This window comes from Hippopotamus amphibius, chromosome 1 (genome assembly GCF_030028045.1).
Source record: "Hippopotamus amphibius kiboko isolate mHipAmp2 chromosome 1, mHipAmp2.hap2, whole genome shotgun sequence".
In the NCBI taxonomy this organism is placed as follows: domain Eukaryota; kingdom Metazoa; phylum Chordata; class Mammalia; order Artiodactyla; family Hippopotamidae; genus Hippopotamus; species Hippopotamus amphibius.
In genome coordinates, this window is record NC_080186.1 from 56947907 (window position 1) to 56968288 (window position 20382).

The following is a 20382-nucleotide window of genomic DNA, read 5'->3' on the forward strand; positions in this document are numbered from 1 at the left end:
GGAACCTGAGTGTGTTCCAGCAACTGAAAGACCCAGATAAATTATATTGTTCAAAGCAAGTTAAAGTGCTACTACTCAGAGACACTTTAAAAGATAATGGCAAAGAGGGGAAGAAAAGAGTGTACTTAATTCTACTTTGTTAAACTTCAGACACTGGCTTCCAGGTGTGGAGAAACACCTACGCACATGAGATCGGGAGCGAAACTTGTAAATACCTCCCTTCCTCCTCACTTCCCTCTTCCTTCCTTCAGAAGCATTGTTCAAGGGGAGAAAAAGCATAGTGTAAGGGTAAAGAGAGTTTCAAATTCGCATCCCACCTCTATGACTTGCTGAATGAATTTGAACAGGCGTATTATTTTACCCTCCCTCAGGCCTCCTTGTTTCCACTGTAAGATGGAGACAAAGCCACTTATTCTGCATGACTGTAGTCAGGATTGAATTAGACATGTAACATATGTACCTCTTAGAAAGCAATCAAGAAATAATACGGTTACTTCTGCTACTCACTGCGCAAACATGGAAAGGCAGTATAGTGAAGTGGCTTAACAAGAGGGTTTGGAATCAAGAATGATTCAGTTCAGATTATTTACGGTGCTGTGATTTGGGACAAGACATTAAATCTTCCAGTGCCTCAGTTTCTATAAAATGGTGGGGAAATGTTTGTTATGAGATATCAGTTATTTAACCCATGTAGAGCAGTCAGCACTGAGCCTGGAACACGTGTGTAACACAGGAGCCTCTTCCTGTCTGTGCATTGGGTATTAAGTTCCAGGTGCTGTGTGTTCACGAATGTGTAAGATGTGCCCTTTTCCTCACCCACGGCATGGACAAATGAGGAGCCAGGTCCACTGCAAATGTGTCCGTTATTTAAAGAAATTAAACCTACAAATATGCTTCCTCATTCTAGGTTTCCCAAACTGACCCCCAATCCTGAGATATTTTCCATTATATTTAAGCATCTAATAGACACTTTTTAAAACATCAGATGGTTTCTAAGATGTCTTTCAAAAAATTAATGTGAAGGTTCTAGTTGAGAAATAGTGTCAAATTCATGTTCCCTCCTACTAGGATAGCTTCAAAAGTTCCTTTTATGTTTGAGTCATTGCTTTATTCTCAGTGCTTTCAGTTTCATATTACTCTAAATCTGTTACAGAGGTTGCTTTATTTCTTCTAACTGTCTGCTCTTTAAAGGAAATCAGGCAAGCCCCAGGACACTGGGTGGATGAAATAAAAGTCTAACCATCTAGTGAGAGACAGAGAAGTTACAGAACCACTCCACCTAAACTGAGAAGAAAACAGGTAAGAACTCTTCTTTTTCCTCAAAGCAGCTTTCTCTCCAATGCTAAAGCAGCCTTGCTCTGGGAAAAGGAGACTATGTTAAGATTAGTGCAGGGGTGGGAAGGGATTTTTAAGGGTTAGCTGGTTTTCTAAAAAATGACCAGCATCAAGATAGGCTGCAGCTGAACCTGACGTGCAACACGAGATCCTGGTGTTATCAGGTGGCAGCATATCCCTGGGTCATTACTGTGCTCCTGCGGAATTAGGCACCAGGGACACGGGGCTAATCTAAGAGCTTGAAATGCATTAGGAGTGTCTTTCTCTTTGCTGATGTCTGTGTTGACTGGGGACACAATTAAATTACCATTGTTGTTCATACAACTTGCTCAATACTGATTCGACTGCAGCTAAGAAACTGAAAGGGTGACAAATATGTTATTTTCATGAGAAGGAATGAATAGTAAATGAGATGCAGTGGAAACAGCCACTTGACATTGTTAAAGACAAAGGAAAAACTGAAACCTAGAGTGAAAGATGTAGATTCATGAAAGCACCATACTCTTCAGTTCTACATTGGAACTTTGTTTCAAAGTGGACTTCTCCTTTTCGAAATAGTGCAGGTGCATTAGATCCAATTGCTTGGTGTCAACTCACTCCTTACCCCTTAGGAGCAGAATTCAGCCCCACCACTTTACTAAAATGCTTCCTCTTTAAAGAATCTACTGTAGTCCAGCACTAAAGGCACCATCTTTGTTTACTTCACTCTCTCCGTGCTCTCAAGGAGTTTTGATCTTGCCTTCTGGAAACTCTTCCCCTGAATTCCTTGACTTGGCACTAGGTTCATTCATCAGCTACTTGTCTGAGAGTTCTCTCTTCTTTTCAGCTTCCCCTCTCTTTTTCCGACCCATCCCTCTCTTCTCACCCCAACTCTTCCTCTTCTTCCCGCTTCTACTTCTCCTCAACAAAATGCAAAAAAGAACAAAACAGAAAACTTGGAAGTATATGGCTAGAAATAAGATATTTTCTTTCAACAACTTTCTTCTGTAGCTCTCCTGATCTTTTCATCTTTATTTCATTGTCTTTTGTTCCTTTACATACACACACACACACACACAAAAATATGATTTTTAGCAACATGCACTATTTGCAGTTGTGCAGTTTACCCCCACTTAGTTGGAAGCTAATTTATTTTGAAGCTGATGAATTCTAAGTTTCAGAGCCCCTATCTTCCACAAGCCCATACCAAGGTTTTGGAAGGATCCCTAGCCACACGTTTCACAAGGTCACATATTTTTATAAAATTTGCTAAAGTTCTACTTCTAGAATAGCAGTGTGAGTTCCGTGGACCTATATTCCAGTAAAGATAAGGAAAACTAGTGAGAGAAAAAAAAAAACATATTTAAGATCACTGGAAATTGTTCAGAGACATATATCAAGTGATAACATTTATTCATGAAATTCTTTATTCATAGTAAGAATTAGTAATAAATAAATACTGAATTTCTCACACTTAGCCAGGATGTACAACAAATCTCTCTGAATCCTATTTTATTTTACATTTAATGTCTAGTATAAATTTTTAAATGAGAATCCAAAAGGGAAATTTTCCATGGTAAACTAAATGGAAGATTTTGTTCATGAGGGTGGTTGAATGTTGATAAGTCACTGTCATATCAATGTTTTTAATGGACTACTTTGCTAATACTTCTGTAATTTTCTAAAATGTCTTTCCCTCATCTATCTCACTGTTGACACAAAACTTGGTCATGTTGGGGGATTTTATGATTCCTCCTTCTGAATGCAAAATAACCTGGTGAAAGCTCTTGATCTGTTTAGACTGGAAATTCTAATTCATGCCATCTCGTCCCTTGCAGACAAGGGAACATGGCCTCAGAGACCCACATGTCAGGCCCAGAGTGCCTCATTGAGAACACTAACGGGAGACTGTTGGTTAATCCGAAAGCTCTGAAGATCCTGTCTGCCATTAAGCAGCCCGTTGTGGTGGTGGCTATCGTGGGCCTCTACCGCACTGGCAAATCCTACCTGATGAACAAGCTGGCTGGGAAGAACAAGGGTGAGTGGCACCGGCAAAGCCCAGCCGAGTGCTCACCACTCTTTGCACTTTGCCTTAGTCTCTCCTTTAAAAGCATAAATTGTTCCTTTCCTAGACAAACTAATGCAGTAATGAAAAATAAGTAATGTATGTAACAATAAATTACAAGACATTCACAAAAATGTTCATGTAGTTAGAGCAAGTTTCCACTGATCTTTAAGATTTAAAAAATATTTAAAACTGTGTTGGTTATTTCCTTTTTCTTTTCTATTCGCTAACTGTTGTAAGATACACATAACGTAAAATTTACCGCTGTTATCATTTTTAAAAATTCTGTGGCATTAAGTAAATTCACACTATTGTATAAACATCACCAACATCCATCTCCTTAAGTTTCCCCCAACAGAAACGCTGTACCCCAATAAACAATAATGCCCCAGCCTTTGACAACCACCATTCTACACTGTCTATATATTTGACTGGTCTAGGAATCTCATATAAGGGAAATCATACATTATTGGTCCTTTCATGATTACCTTATTTCACTTAGCATAACATCTTCAAGGTTCATCAGTGTTGTAGATGTGTCAAAATTCTCTTCCTTTTTAAGGCTAAATAATTGTATGTGCATACTGATTTGTTTATCCATTCATCTGTTGATGGGCATTTGGGTTGCTTCCACATTTTGGCTATTATGAATAATGTTACTAAGAACATGGGTATACAGATATCTGCTCAAGTCCCTGCTTTCACTTCTTTTGGGTATATACCACGAAGTGGAGTAGCATTGACATATATACACTACCAAATGTAAAATTGGGAAGCAACTGCATAACAGAGGGAGATCAACTCGATGATTGGTGATGACCTAGAGGAATGGGATACGGAGGGTGGGAGGGAGGCTCAAAGGGAGGGGATATGGGGATATATGTAAAAATACAGCTGATTCACTTTGTTGTAGAGCATAAAATAGCACAACAGTGTAAAGCAATTATACTTCAATAAACATCGGGGGGGGGGAAGGAAAAACAAAGAAGTGGAATTGCTGGATCATATGATAATTCTATGTTTAATTTTTTAAGAAATCACCATTTTGTTTTCCACAGAAACCATCTTACCTTCCCACAAGTAACACACAGTGGTTCTAATTTCTCCACATTCTCACCAACACTTGTGATTTTTTGATTTTTTGATAGTGGCCATTCTAATGGGTGTGAAGTAGTATCTCATTGTGGGTTTTTTTAAAATAAAAATTCTTTAATATTATCAAATTCCTTCAGTGTTAAATTTTCCAATTTCCTTATAAATATCAGTTAATTTTCAGGATTCACATAAGATCTAAATTATGTTACGCTGCTTTTTTTTTTGAGTACAGTTGATTTACAATATTGTGTTAGTTTCAGGTGTACAGCCATGTGATTCAGTTATACATATATTTTTCAGATTATTTTCCACTACAGGTTGTTACAAGATATTGTGGTTTTGCTTTGTACTTCCCTAATGACTAGTAATGTTGAGCATATTTTCACGTGTTTATTGGTCTTTTGAATAATTTCTTTGGAGAAATGTCTATTCAAGTCCTTTGCTCATTTTTTAATTGGGTTGATCTTTAATTTGCTTATTTGTGTTGCATTGTAGGACTTCTTCATGTATTCTCGATATCAATCCTTTATCAGATTCCCAACTAGCTAATATTTCCTCCCATTCTGTGTGTAACCTATTTAACTCTGTTAATAGTTTCCTTTCACAAAAAAGTTTTAACGTTGATGAAGTCTAACATGTCATTTTTATTGTTGTTGTTTATGTTTTTGGTATTATATCTAAGAAATCATTGTCAAATCCAATATTGTGAAGTTTTTCTCCTTTGTTTTCTTCTAGGAGTGTCATGTAGGTCTTTGATCCATTTTGGTTAATTTTTGTAGAAGGAAAGCTTTCTGTCTTTCACCACTGAGTATAATGTTGGCAGTGGGTTTTTTATATGACCTTTATCATGTTGAGATAGTTTCCTTCTATTTCTAGTTTATTGATTCTTTTTATCGTGAAAATATTGAGTCTTTTCATGTATTTGCTATTCTAATTTCCCTGCTTCTTTGATTGTAAGTAAGATTAATACTGGTTGTGGTTTGGGTTCTCTCTCCTAAACTTGATTTTGTTAACTTTCATCTAAATTTCCAACACCACCTGATATTAAAACGCCACCCTCTCTTCTCCCCCACCCCCTTGCAGGCTTCTCTCTGGGCTCCACGGTGCAGTCTCACACGAAGGGCATCTGGATGTGGTGTGTGCCTCATCCCAAGAAGCCAAACCGTACTCTAGTTCTGCTTGACACTGAGGGCCTAGGGGATGTGGAGAAGGTAAGGACTGAGGATTCAAATTTGAACGAAACCTCTCATGTCTGAATATTCTCTACAAGTATTTAATTTTTTTTTTTAATATGACCTTGCACTTAACCAGGTTTTTTCATTTCTGTTTACATGCCATGAGACCCAATTCAGCAACCAGAGGGCAGGAAAATATTCATAAGGTAGAATGCTAGAAGAAGACCATAGCGGTCAGTAGACAGTATTCTAATTATTAAAAGGCTGTAAGCTAAGCCAGTTAACCCCGGATAAAGGGAGTACAAATAAATTCAACGTAACGAATCTTATGCTGCAAAGAATGTTCATTAAGGATTTACGTTCTTAAGTCTCATACCTTGACTTTAAATTTAAAGTCTCTCAGTAACTCAGTGACCTTAGCAAATTATTTGACCTCTTCTAACCTCAGCTTTCTGATCTGTAAAACAGATGTACTAGATCTACATTTGCCTCACAATATTGTTTTAAGTATTTAAAAGATAAGTAACGGAAAGCATTAGATGCAAAACCATTGCTCAGTGAGATAGATACATATATTATTACGTTTACATTAAGGCAATTGTTCTGTAAAAATAAAAACAAAAGTTTAAACTTAAATTATATTTAAGTCCTTAGAATGCCCACCAACAAGGACTGTTTGCAATTATCTACCAATGATCATAAGAGGGGCTAGTGAGAATCAGGCTAAACCAAAATCACTAATCAGAAAACTATTCAAAGTTCCAGTCCTACTAATAATCATTTTTGTTTGGCTTTGGTTTTCTCATAGAGGTCGTTAGTCTAAAAAACACTCTAATTAAATGAGCATTCTTTTACTACTGCCGATCTGGAAAGTGCCATAAGAATGAAACATAATCCTGGTTCAAATGTGCTCTGATTTCCAGGGCGACAACCAGAATGACTCCTGGATCTTTGCTCTAGCAATACTCCTGAGCAGCACTTTTGTGTACAACAGTATGGGAACCATCAACCAGCAGGCCATGGACCAACTGCAGTATCCTTTTCGGGTTCCAAACAGCATGAAAGTCAGAAGGGAGACCAATATTTAAAAAAAAAAAAAAAACAGCTGCCTAACTGTGAATCCTGGTGAATAAAGCACAAAAAGAGAAACATTAAAAAATAATTCAAGGGCAGGGGAAAAATCTTACATATCAGTACCTACTGAAGAATTGATACTTGGGTTAAGAACAAAGGCAAAACAAAGGTTTTGTATGTGGAACTAATGTAGGATCGGGGCACTGTTCTTTCATGCCAGTTTTCCTTAACTTGCTACTCAGCTATGTGACGGAACTCACAGATAGAATTAGGGCAAAATCCTCACCTGACGTGGATGGGTTTGAGGATTCAGCTGACTTTGTGAGCTTCTTTCCAGACTTTGTGTGGACACTGAGGGATTTCTCCCTAGACTTGGAAGCAGATGGGCAATCCATCACAGCAGACGAGTACCTGCAGAATTCACTCAAGCTTAGGAAAGGTCAGGAGACTTAGAGGTGGTAAATGGGATGACAAAACACGGAAAACTATCATTCTTTCGTTTTCTATCAGCTGTTTTCTTATATCTATGGTTTTTATTTCTTCTCAGGGGGCGATTACTAAGAATTCATGCTTGTTTACTAACTGAATTAATAGATTCCATTTTAAATTATTTTCTCCCTGTTCTAAGAACAAGTTTCTTTTTCTTTCACCTTTCCCTGTGCTGTGATTAGATTGATATTATCTCCCTGCCTAGGGCTTGTGATGCTGTAATTAACTGAAGAATATGGAGTAGAATAGGTCATTTATTGGAAGAAAATAAATAAAAGCATGAACCGTGCACTAGTCTAGAGGTTGGTAAAGGATGGCCCACAGGCAAATAATGTCTAATTCAGCCTACCAGCTGGTTTTGTAAATAAGGTTTTATTGGAATAATGCTATGCCCATTCATTTATAGATTGTCTATGCCTGCGTTCATGCTACAATAACACAACTGAGTACTTGGAAAAGAGACCATCTGGCTTGCAAAGCCTGAAATATTTACTGTTTGGCCCTTTATGGAGAAAGTTTGCAAGCACCTATATTAGGCAAATTCTTTTTACCTTCCTCCAGGTACCAATCAAAAAGATAAAAATTTTAATCTGCCTCGACTCTGTATCCGGCAGTTCTTCCCAAACAAGAAATGCTTTATCTTTGATCGGCCCACTAGTAGGAAGAAACTGGGCCAGCTTGAGGAACTGTGTGATGATGATCTGGACTCCGAATTTGTGCAACAAGCTGCAGTCTTCTGTTCCTACATCTTCAGCAATTCCAAAACGAAAACTCTTTCAGGAGACGTCAAAGTCAATGGACCTCGTGAGTCCTCTTCCCAGTCTCTACTCTCACTGTTAAGACTAAAGGATGGTGTAATAACATCCACCTGGCTTCAGCTCTGAAAAATGCACACCTACTGCTATTATTGCGCTGAATTCAAGATGGCAGCAACACATCTAACAGGTTTTATTAGTCAAATTTCTTAGGTGAGAAAAGATAGAAAAGGCTAAAGAAAAAGAGCTTAAAATTGTTCTAGTAAACTGGACCTGCCCTGTCCAATATGGTTGTCTATGGAAAAGTGCAGCTATCAAAATTTAAATGTAAATGAATTAAAATCAGGGAAATTTAACATTATGATCACACAGCTATGTCTCAAGGGCTCACAGCTACACGTGTCTAGTGGCTACCACACTGGACAGAACATACAAAACATTTCCACCATCACAGAAAGTTGTCCAGAACTTTGCCAGAATAAACAAAAGGACTCCTTTTGATTTGTTCCACAAATATTAATTAAACGTTTCCCATGGACCTACCAGGGCTCATGATACAGACATAAATGAGAGGGATATGGTTTCTGTCCTAACAGTGCTTGGGGGTGAAGTGAATACACTCAATAAACACAGGCCTAGGCGATCTAGAACAGATGTTCTCAACCTTTGATGTGCATATGTACCACCTGAGGTTCTTGCCAGACATGAGGGTCTAAGTCAGTGGAACTGGGGCAGAGGCTGAGAGTCTGCATTTTTAGCCAGTTTGCAGGTGATGCTGAGGACACTGATGCTGTAAGGCAAATGGTTGGTAATAGACATCATCAGAATTACACAGAATAGAAAGTTTCCTCACTCCACCTATAATAAACATCATCATTTGTTCTCTATTTGCAGGTCTAGAGACCCTGGTGCAGACCTACGTCAATGCCATCAGTAGTGGGGATGTGCCCTGCATGGAGAATGCAGTCCTGGCCTTAGCCGAGATTGAGAACTCAGCCGCAGTGCAAAAGGCCATTGCCCACTATGACCAGCAGATGGGCCAGAAGCTGCAGCTGCCCACGGAAACCCTCCAGGAGCTGCTGGACCTGCACAGGGCCAGTGAGAAGGAGGCCATTGAAGTCTTCATGAAGAGGTCCTTCAAAGATATAGACCATGTATTTCAAAACGAACTAGGGGTAATTTTTTTCTTAAATTTACTAGGATTAGGCTCTTGGAAAGTAAAGTACTATTAGAAAATGAAACGGGTGCTCAGTTTGAGAAAAGCAATTTTTACTAGACTTTTAAATGGTGACAAACACTATGTGTTATTATCACAAGAGGAAGAAATTCTTATTGGTGTACTTTATTAGGATGCATTGAAACTTTTTTCTTTCATGAATAAATAATCTTCCCTATAATTTCATTACATGCATGTAAGTAACAATCAGAGCTTCTAATCAAATGACATGCTCACTGTTATCAGACTCATTGATATTCTGGCCAAAATCAAAGAAAATTTTAGTCTTAGTTACCATGAACAGGCTTATGTTGAGCCACATTTATTTCATGTGCAATCACTGCTCCAGTTTGAAAATCACCTCCAAAGCTATAGCATAAAGCTAGTAATCTCTGCTCTGAAGGTCACCCCCATGGTGAAAGGGACTTGTGTAGAAAGGCAGGATCAGGAGGAAGGATATGGTTTTGCTGAGGGCCTCTAAGTTCTTCTAGGGGGTCACAGACCTTTTTTATTTTCACTTTTATGAGAAGTCTTTCCAAAAATTCTGAGATCAACTTAACATCTTTTCACTATTCTTTTTACTTCTTATTTTTTACATTAAAGGCCCAACTAGACAAAAAGCGAGATGGCTTTTGTGACCAGAATCTTAAAGCATCATCAGATCATTGCTCAGCTTTACTTAAGGATATTTTTGGTCCTCTAGAAGAAGGTGTGAGACAGGGGATTTATTCTAAACCAGGAGGCTATCGCCTCTTCATTGAGAAGATACAAGAGCTGAAGAAAAAGTATCTTGAGCAGCCCAGGAAGGGAATACAGGTAACCAAAATTAATTCTGGGAAGCTGCTGACATGCCCCTTGAAACAGCAGTGTGACCAAGTGTATTGCACACAGATGCGTAATTACAGAACTGACAGGATTCATGCTCTCATTCCAAAAACACATACTGGGAGTCTGTTATACCAGATAGATCCTATCTGCTCATCCAAGAGACTGCACTCAGGTAACAACCGAGGTATAAATTGGGCCATCAGATATATCCAAAATTTCAAGTAATGTCATCATTTATCTCTCTGCCTGTTGCGCCCCTCAACCCCACACTTTCCTCCCTCCCACTCTCCCTCCACCCGCTTTCTTCTGATCTGCTTTTGCCATGATGGCTTCATTCTCCAACAAGCTCACCCCATGTGGGACCACAGCACCAACAGCTCCAAAATTAGAGCCCTCAGTCTAAAAGAACAGAAAATCACTATTTATATCTATATCAATCTCTTATAAAGGATTCTGCTCAGGACAGTGTCATGCTTGGGCAGCCTGGAACATGTGCTCAACCCAGTGACAGGGAATCCTGACCACCAGGCACGCCAGGGCCAAGAGGAGCAATTCCTAGAGGGAAAGATGGTGGGCAAATAGGAATAAGTGCTTACAGCCATTTCCTCTTACTAACCCCATTTTTTCTGGGTCCTAGGCTGAAGAGATTCTTCAGGCCTACTTGAAGTCCAAGGAGTCTGTAATGGATGCAATTCTACAGACAGACCAGACTCTCTCAGAGAAGGAAAAGTTGATTGAAGGTGAGGAGCGAGTCAAGAGACTAGATAGCCTCGAAAGATCTTGAAAGCGCTAACTATTCATCTGGGTGAACACAGAACCCTTAAACTATAGCAAGATGAGAAAAAAAATGCCTTTTACTTGCTAAAGTCATTTCTGAGTAGGGTGTATACAGTCAGTAGCAACAGTGACAGGTAAGTGTACATGGAAGAAAGGAGCAAAATGGTCATCCACATACATTTTTCTTTTCCTTTTCCTCCTGACAGTGGAACGCGTGAAAGCTGAATCTGCACAGGCTGCAGCAAAAATGCTGCAGGAAATGCAAACAAAGAACCAGCAGATGATGGAACAGAAAGAAAAGAGTTACCAGGAACATGTGAAACAACTGACTGAGAAGATGGAGAAGGATAGGGTCCAGTTGCTGAAAGAGCAAGAGAGAACTCTCGCTCTCAAACTTCAGGTATTTAATTGCATCACCTTGAGATTCCTGTTATTCTGTTTTCTCCCCACTCTCCCTGTTCACAAGCGTGGCATGGCAGTGAGAACATGAAGCCCAGAAGAAGGACCTTGCTTGCCCACTTGTACTTTTCAATCTCTATCTGCTGGCCTGAAATGGCCCCTACAATGTCTGGTTGTTAAAAGCTTTTATTTGCAGTTAGTCACACCAAGTCCTTTATCATTATACCTGCCAATCATGGTAGCTATTATCTGCTAGGCATTATAAAAAAGGTCTTATCCACATCTCTTGCTTAGTACTATATGAAGCAAAAACCGCTATGTTCTCATTGCTTAGGATATGAAACAGAGTTTCAGAGGAGACTAAATTAACTTTTATAGCATGACAGTGCTTAGGAAGATATCTGAACTGTCTTCATCACTTAGAGGCATCCACAAATATTTTCTCTGTCAGACCTGGTATGACTTTTAGCTCCAAGAGAACCTTCATAAGCAGAAGGACTCCTTAACTCTCACACCATTGTGTCAGTCTGTCACTCCTACCAGTTTTCTATGCCCTGCTCCTAGTGTGTGTTGAGTTGGGAATTGTGTGCAGAGATCCAGTATGATCAGTCCGGGGCCCTGATTCCCTTACCTATATTTTGCTTCCCTTGCCACCAAGTTGTGGAAGCTTGGATCAAATTCCCTGATCTAAGATTAAGACACTGCAACAGATTTTGAAAATTCTTCATTTATTTCTGTGTTACATGTGTATGTTTGAGTATAAAAAACTCAAAATGTATAGATAAGATTTGAAACCAAATTTTTCATCAAGATTGCCCACAAAGTCTGTGTACAATTAATGGGATAAAACATTAAGACTGGTAGTTTAGGTTCAGCAACATATTGGGAGATATAACCCCCAAATCTTTCTTAACTCAAGGAGACTCAGGAAAAGTAATCACAGAGCTGGAAGGCCCAAGAGAAAGTATAATGAAATTAATGGTAGAGAACATTTCAAGAAGAAATTAAATATTTTTTAAAAATCTATGAATGTGGAAACTAGATAGAAGTTAGAGATTTACTTAATGCTACACGTTATTCAGCCACCACTTGCACTTTTTTAGGAACAGGCCCAACTACTACAGGAAGGATTCCAAGAAAAGAACACACGACTTCATCAAGAAATAAAGAATCTCGAGAAGAAGATGCAAGAACGAAACAATAATTGTTCCCTAAGCTAAAGAACTAAAGAATAGAGCTTTTCTGGTCACTCATCTGACGTATTAATCAAGCAGTTTAAAATTAAGAAAAATGTCACCACACTTGCTAATATTTAGGTTTTGCATTTTTACTATACTAAAAATTTGCAAAGACATGCAGTACTATAATTGTAATCATGTCCATCTACCTCACAATATTGTAAACTGTGTAACAAGATGCATTTTACCTCTGTGCCAACCCAGGAGGTATCAAAATCTGGTACCATCCTGGAGCTTCTTCTTCCAGATGACCACTACCTGGACAAGTGGATACTGAGTAAAGTCTCAGATTAAAGACTTGGGACATAGTTGGTCATGAGTTTGGCCAAGTGCACAACAGTTTCCAATTTCAAGGTCAACCATTCTAGCTTCTTAGTGAAGACAGTATACAGTGTCCCATTGTTTCAAGACTGCACAGTCTGTCAGCAATGATGTGATTCCTGGGCACTGGGAATGGGCAGTGCTTACTGGTGAATTCTAAGCGAAAGCAAATCACCTTATATAGTGATGTAGAAACTCTACAGAGTTTCCATAGGAAGATGGGAGAAACCATTAGCATGAGTATGAGTTGGATCATAAATCAATGGGCTAAAGAAGGAAACTTTCCCTTCTTGCTCAATTCACCCAGATTATAACTTTAATGGGGCTCTTTAGAACTTTAGGTAAGTGACATTGGACTAAACATAGTAACATGATGACAATTATACATGGTGTGTTTGTAGCAATTTATAATTTGTAAAGATGAACTTGAAATGATGACAGATAATGTGCTAGAAAACTGAGCTAAATTTATTATTTGATTGTTTATAACCCTAAAGTTTAGGCTATATTTTCCCAATTCTTAAGAGTCATATTTGAAAGCCTGCTTATTTTCCCCAAAGAGAATATGGGTTGTTTTTTACTTTTTTTGACCAGTAAGATAATGCTCTTGATATTACTTACAATAGACTTTGTCACAATTGTCAAAAGTCCTGGGTATGTGGTTGAAATTTCTTAAAGTGATTAAGAATTATTTTTAATCTGGATATAAATTATGCCTTATTGAAGTTTACATTTCTGATTTTTTAAAGTTTTTAACCAGAAAAATAAGGTTTTATATAGCTATGGTTGGCTAACTTTACTGTAAAAGATGGGATAGTAACTATTGATGGCTTTGTGAGCCATATGGTCTCTGACTCTGCCACTCAACTCTGCCATAAAGCAGTCATTGATGAAACATAAATGGATGGGCATGGCTGTGTTCCAAGAATACACTGTTTTCAAAAACAGGTGGCACTCAGAAGCCATAGTTTGCAGACTCTTGCTTTATATACTAGAAACATTAGTCAAAGTTCTATGCACCTGCCTTATGTTCCTTGCATTTGTAAGGAACATACAAATTAGATTGTATATGTTAGCATCTTGAAAAGATTATGCAGTGTTTCAAAATATTACATAATGAGAGAAAAGCAGGGAAGCAGCTAATGCCACTAAATCTACATTAACAAGCATACGTTTTTTTTGGTTGCCTTGGGACCTTTTACTCCACTGAATCCCCTTTGCTCATATCAGGATGGAGAACACCTCTCTCCACAGTAGGGCAAGCGCTTATAAGCAGTACTTCTTTACTCAAACTGCAACTTCATAAGGGACCACGTGAGACCAACAGCATATTAGATGGAGTGTTTATGTAGATATACTTTGTATTTCCCAAGCTGAGCTCCAAGAAAGGAGTAAGTCAAATACATGTTTATTAGTTGATGAAACTTCACCATAGAATAGAATAACTCTGCCTTCAAGACCAAATAGTGGTTTGTTAATCATTTAAAAATAAGCAAATTAAAGCTAAACTAAATTAAGTAACTTCCTCTCTAGGTTGGTAGCATGAGTTTCTATACCAGATTCCAAATCATCTGACTTCTGGTTTAATGCTTTTTCTATAATATCTCCAGGAACAAAATATAGCTCTCTTCCCAGGGAGCCATGTTGCTTTCAACAGTGGTCCTCAATCTAGCTGTGCATTAAAATAAATGTATTAAATACAAAGATTCTATGGCCCCTACCCTTCCCCTGACTTTCTGATATAGTAGATCTGAGATGGGTCATTGAGTGCTATAATGACAAGAAAAGGACAATTCAATGTTATACACTTTGAATCTACCAAAGCTACCACATGTTAGGGCCTACATTTGCTGAGCCTTCTGGGGTTTCTGTGTCAAAATTCTTTTTAGCCTAGAGAAGAATATCTTCCCTGTTTAAGTGACAGGTTGGTCATTTTTCTTCTATGGGTTTATAAAGGAAATATAAACTCCATAGTTCTAGAGGGAGGGAACACACCAAAAACTGAGATACAGACAAAATAGCAGAACTCCCTGCCCTACACATGTCCAGTGTCAATAATCAGTTAGGTCAGTGAAAATGTATGCACTAAAAAACACAAATATAAAGATTTAATAAATATTTTTAATATTTGATATATTAAGAGATAAATTTAAAAGCAACATTATCACTGATTATCACTAATTATCAACAGTATTATCAGTGTAGATGCATAATTTCAATAACTTAGATGAAACAGACTAATTTCTCAAAAAGCACACACTTACAAAAAACCACCCAAGTTGAAATAATGGGCTGAATAATCCTATAGCTTATAAAGAAACTGATTTTGTAGTAAAAAAAAAAAAATTCTGATAAGGTATCAGTAAGATAGTGCAACAGGAGGTCCCAGCCCTTGTCCCCTAACAAGAACACATTTTAAAAATGCTTTTGCGGCCAAAATACCTTTTTGAGATCTCCAGTCGTTAATCATATGCTCCAGAATCCAGTTAAGAATTGGCAAGAGCTCAAGTGAGCACAGAGTGAGACAAATCTCTCTGAAATGGGTAAGAAGAGCAGTTTTACTTTACTAACATCAGCCTCTCCCTCAAGCCCGAACAGCTCAGCACTTAGAGAAATCCCCTCAGCTCACAATTTTTCCCTTGGGGGCAAAGAATGAGGGAAGCAAGCATCCACCTTTCCTAGATTTTCGGAGTGCTGCTCAAGAGATCTATTTCTGTCTCCCCTCACTGGGAGCTCTGAGGCAACCAAGTTGGTTAGCCTCCTGGGAGAAGCTAAAAACAAACAGAAAAGGGGGGTGGGGCAGGAGCTCTCAGCAGCTCACATGGCTCTGCAGGGCTCAGAGAAGGCACACCATTTTGAGACGTACCTTTCAAGAGGAAGGGAAAGAAGTAGAGCTTGACCCAGCCTCCTGCCCTTCCAGCACATGCTGTCATGAATATTTTATTACATAGGAAAAAGCAGCCAGTGGCTCTCAATAGCTGCAATGGCTCTGTAGGCAGGGAAAAGACATAATCCAGAATCTTCTCCATCAGCTGGGAGGGAGAGACGTGGAACGTGCACCCAGAGACTCAGTATTTCAGTACGATAACCTCAGGAAAAGGAGCAGGAGGTTTACGGTGGGCTGCGCAGCTCTGTGGGATTGGGAGAAGGTGTACAAGCCTGCAATATCTCCCCAGGAGAGAAGGAGAGGACAGAAGTGTGTATCCTACATAGCAGCTTACCAGAGCACTGCTATAGGGAGAAGGGAAACCAGCTTACAGCAGGTGCCTGGAAAACATGACTCTCTGAAATTGGAGTATGTATAAACCTGAAACTTCTTCCTCAGAAGGGAGGGAGAGGAGTGGAGAATGCATATCTTCAGAAAACATTTGAGTTGCTCATAGAAGCTCTAGTTGGGCTGATTGGGGAATGTCTTTCTCTGCTAAAATACAGTCAGTCCATAAAGACTGGAAGAGGTTAATGTCCTTTCAGATACACACATACGAATGCAAAGCTACAGGGAACAAAAAGAATCAGAGAAATATGACACAACCAAAGGAACAAAGGAAATCTCCAGTAACTGACTCTAGAGAAATGGAGAACTATGAATTGCCTGATACCTGATTCTAAATAAACACTTATAGAAACTCAGTAAGCTACAAGAGAACACAGATAGGCAACTTAAAAAATCAGGAAAATAATATATAAACAAAATGAGAATATCATAAAAGAAATAAAAGCCATGAGAAAGAACCAAAAAATTCTGCAGCTGAAGAATACAACAACTGAATGAAATTTTTATTAAATAGCTTCAGTATCAGACTCAATCATTCAGAAGAAAGAATCAGTGACCTTGCAGACATGTCATTTGAACTTAGCCAGTTAGAGGACCAAAAAGAAAAAGAAAAGAAAAGTGAGGAAAACATACAAAACCTATGGGAAATCATTAAACAAAGAAATGTATGCATTATTGGAGTCCCAGAGGAGAACAGAGAGAGATAAGTGCAGAAAGCTTATCTAAGGAAATAATGTATGAAAAAATCCCAAGTCTCAGGAGAGAAATGAACATCCACACTTATGAAACTCCAAGGAGCTCACGCAAGATGAACCAAAGAAGATTAACCCCAGAAAATTAGAGCCAAATTCTCAAAATTCAAAAACAATTTTGAATGCAGCAGGGGAAAAGTGACTTATTATATACAAGGAGATCTCCATAAGGTTATCAGCAGATTTCTCAACAGACATTATGCAGTGGGATGATACATTCAAAGTGCTAAATGGAAAAAATGCCAATCAAGAATACTATGCCCATCAAAGCTGTCTTTCAGAAATGAAGGAGAGATAAAGACATTCCTAGACAAATAAAAGCTGAGGGATTTCTTCATCACAAGACCTGCCTTACAAGAAATGCTAATGGGGCTTCTACAAGTAGAAACAAAAGAATGCTAAGTAACAAAATGCAAACATATGAAAGTATAAAACTCACTGGTAGAGGTAAATATATAATCAAATTCAGAATACTCGAGTACTGTAATAATTGTGCATAATCACTTGTAACTCTAATGTAAAACTTGAAAGACAAAATTATTAAAGCTAACTATAAGACAATAATTCATTCATAGATACACAATATAAAAAGATATAAAGTGTGACATAATTAGCATAAGATGTGTGGCAGGGTGATAGAAAAGTGTAGAGTTTTTGTAAGCAAGTGAAGTTAAGTTGTTATCAGCTTAAAATACATTGTGATAAAAATAAGATGTCTCACGTAAGCCTCAGGGTAACCACAAAGAAAAACCCTCTAGTAGATACATAAAAGATAGAAAGGAATCAAAGCATACCACTATAAAAAACAACAAATCAAAAAGGAAGAAAACAAGAGAAGAACAAAGGAACTACAAAACACTCAGAAAACAATTAACAAAATAACAGGAGTGAGACCCAACCTATCAGTAATTAAACATAAATGTATTAACTTCTCCAATCAACAGACAAAGAATAGCTGAATGGATAAGGAAAGAGAAAAAGATTCAATGATATGCTGCCTGTAAGAACTTTACTTCAGCTTTAGGAACACACATAGGCTAAAAATGAAATGATGAAAAAGATATCCCACACAAATTATAACCAAAAGAGTGTAGGAGTAGCTATATGTATATCAGGTGAAATAGACTTTAATTCAAAGCAATCACAAAAGACCAAAAAGGTCATTATGTAATGAAAAAAGGGATCAACTCATCACGCAGATATAGTAATTGTAAATATATATGCACCCAGCATTGGCACCTAAATATATTAAACAAATATTAACAGATCTAAGAGAAAAAATAGACAGCAATACAATAACAGCAAGGGTCTTTAATACCCCACTTTTTACAATGAATAGATCATCCAGACAGAAAACCAATAAGAAAACAGCAGACTTGCCTAATACTACAGATCAAATGGACCTAACAGATATATATATATAATGCCGGGAGCCGTCCGGGGATTGCCTAAAGGCTCAGGCAAGGCCGAGCACTTCGGGAATGGCCTGCAAGGCGGGAATTCCGATGAAGGCATCTTCGGTTCGGGAGAGCTGCAAAGCAGGCATCTTGGAAGTACCGGAGTTCTCCGAGATTTAGTTTCACTATGAGTCTCCTTTGTGTACTTTTCTTTCTAGGAATGATGAGCTCTCTGGGTGAGGGGCGCCAACGCTGCCTTCAAGAATGGTGGCTACCCCCCCCCCCACCCCCGGCTTTCTTGGTGTTGTGGAAATTCTATGGGCCGCAAACAAATCACATTTAGACCCTTAGGGGGCCCGGGTAATGGAGGAATGTTTAAACTTATTGTCCCCACCCTTGGGCTATGCTGGCAATTCGGCCGTAATGGGCCATGCATTGTGATCAGGAATGCTGCCTCACCCAATCACAATTATCCCAAACCTCTGAAGTGAGGGTCCGTCAAACCAAAGTTGCCTATAAAATATCCCATGCACCCTTCCCTTATAAGAACGGAATATTACGGGTATCTATGTTATGTCCATGTCCTGTATGTCTGCTGTCACGTAGCATAGAGAATGTAGCTCACTAATTAAGCTTAACCTGCTAACAATGTGTCTGTCACCTCAAGCCTGGGCGCCTGAGAGGCCTGCCCTTAGAGATTGTTATCCTGTGCTCCCCTCCCCCTTGTAACCACTGGAAGGACAAAACAAGAACGCGAAGAACTGATAAGAACTAATGATTACATAGAAGACTCATCACCTGACTAAGGACTGGCCCCCGGCGGAATCAATGGGACATTTGGGGGAGGGATATGGGGCCCCTAATGGAAAAATCCACAAAGCAAGATGTAAGATATATAAGACCGGAGCAAAAATTAAAGTTACTCTCACACTCTCACTCTCTCTCTCTCTCCTGTCTCTGTCTCTTTTTTTCCTCGCCGACTCTACCCCTCCCAAGGGACTCCCTGGATCTTGCCTGGGCTGGACCCCGGCAATATAACATATATTAACAGACATATATGCCATCCAACAGCAGCAGAAAACACATTTTTCTCAAGTGCACACAGAACATTCTCCAGAATAGAGCATATGTTAGGTCACATAACAAGTCTTAACAAATTTAAGAAGACTGAAATCATATCATGTATCTTTTTCTGACCATGGTAGTACAGTTGGCAGTACCTACATAGGTTTATTTTCAGCTTCTAGGTTCTGTTCCATTGGTCTATATGTCTATTTTTATTCAAGTACTACACTGTAGCTTTGTAATATAGTTTGAAATTTGAAAGTGTAATGCTCCAACTCCAGCTTCATTTTGCATTCTCAAGATAGTGCAGGCTTTTCTGGGTCTTTTATAATTCCATATGAATTTTAGGGTAATTTTTTCTATTTCTCTAAAAAATGCCATTTGGTATTTTGATGCGGATAGCATTGAATCTGCAGATTGAGTAATACAAATAGTTTTAAACAATATTAAGTCTTCTAATCCACGGGATTGGACATGGAATGACCTTCCTTTTATTTGAGTTTTCCTTAATTTCTTACACCAATGTCTTGTACTTTACAGCATATAAATCTTTCACCTCCTTGGTTAAGTTTATTCCTAAAAATTTTATTCCTTTTTGATGTTATTTTAAATGGGATTGTTCATTTCCTTTTCAGATTGTCCCTTGTTAGTATATAGAAATGAAACTAATTTTTTGTAGGTAGATTTTTGTATCCTGTAACTTTGTTGACTTTTGTATTAGTTCTAACAGTTTGTATAGAGTTTAAGGTTTTCTACAAACAGGATCACTTAATCTGCAAATGGAGATAATTTTATTCTTCCTTTCTGATTTGGATTTCATTTCTTTTTCTTGACTAATTGCTTTGGCTAGGACTCCAGTAGTACTGAATAGAAGTGGTGAGAATGGGTATCCTTGTCTTCTTCTTGATCTTAGAGGAAAAGCTTTCAGCTTTTCATCATTGAGTATAATGTTCACAGTGGGCTTGTCATATATAGCCTGTATTATGTTGAGGTACATTCTTTCTACACTTAATTTATTGAGTGTTTTTATTATGAAAAAAAGGGTTGAATTTTATTAAATGCTTTATGTGCATATATTGAGATAATCATATGATTTTTATCCTTCCTTCTGTTAATGTGGTATATCACATTTACTGGTCTGTGTAAGT

At 38.3% G+C, this 20382-nt stretch overlaps 2 protein-coding genes and 1 pseudogene across 2 annotated transcripts in view; 2 read left to right on the forward strand and 1 right to left on the reverse strand.

Annotated features, from left to right (window-relative positions):
• The window catches only part of KYAT3 (kynurenine aminotransferase 3), a 195278-nt gene that overhangs the window by 90444 nt on the left and 84452 nt on the right, over nt 1-20382 (forward strand). The gene's annotated exons all lie outside the window — the stretch shown is intronic.
• Nucleotides 1-20382, reverse strand: part of LOC130839568 (guanylate-binding protein 1-like) — a 66280-nt pseudogene that overhangs the window by 36908 nt on the left and 8990 nt on the right.
• On the forward strand, nt 3127-12477 carry LOC130839557 (guanylate-binding protein 1-like). Its single transcript, XM_057713812.1, has 10 exons — nt 3127-3352; nt 5558-5685; nt 6573-6682; nt 6966-7162; nt 7774-8016; nt 8862-9142; nt 9787-9999; nt 10649-10751; nt 10995-11188; nt 12291-12477. The coding sequence occupies exons 1-10, from the start codon at nt 3163-3165 to the stop codon at nt 12405-12407; spliced, it is 1776 nt and encodes a 591-aa protein (XP_057569795.1). The 5' UTR covers nt 3127-3162; the 3' UTR covers nt 12408-12477.

Excerpts from the sequence above, each read along its gene's own strand:
- LOC130839557 (XM_057713812.1), top strand. The coding sequence starts at position 3,163 with ATGGCCTCAGAGACCCACATGTCAGGCCCAGAGTGCCTCATTGAGAAC. Across the intron at positions 5,686-6,572 it reads GCCTAGGGGATGTGGAGAAG|GGCGACAACCAGAATGACTC; the intron begins GTAAGGACTGAG and ends TCTGATTTCCAG. Across the intron at positions 9,143-9,786 it reads TATTTCAAAACGAACTAGGG|GCCCAACTAGACAAAAAGCG; the intron begins GTAATTTTTTTC and ends TTTACATTAAAG.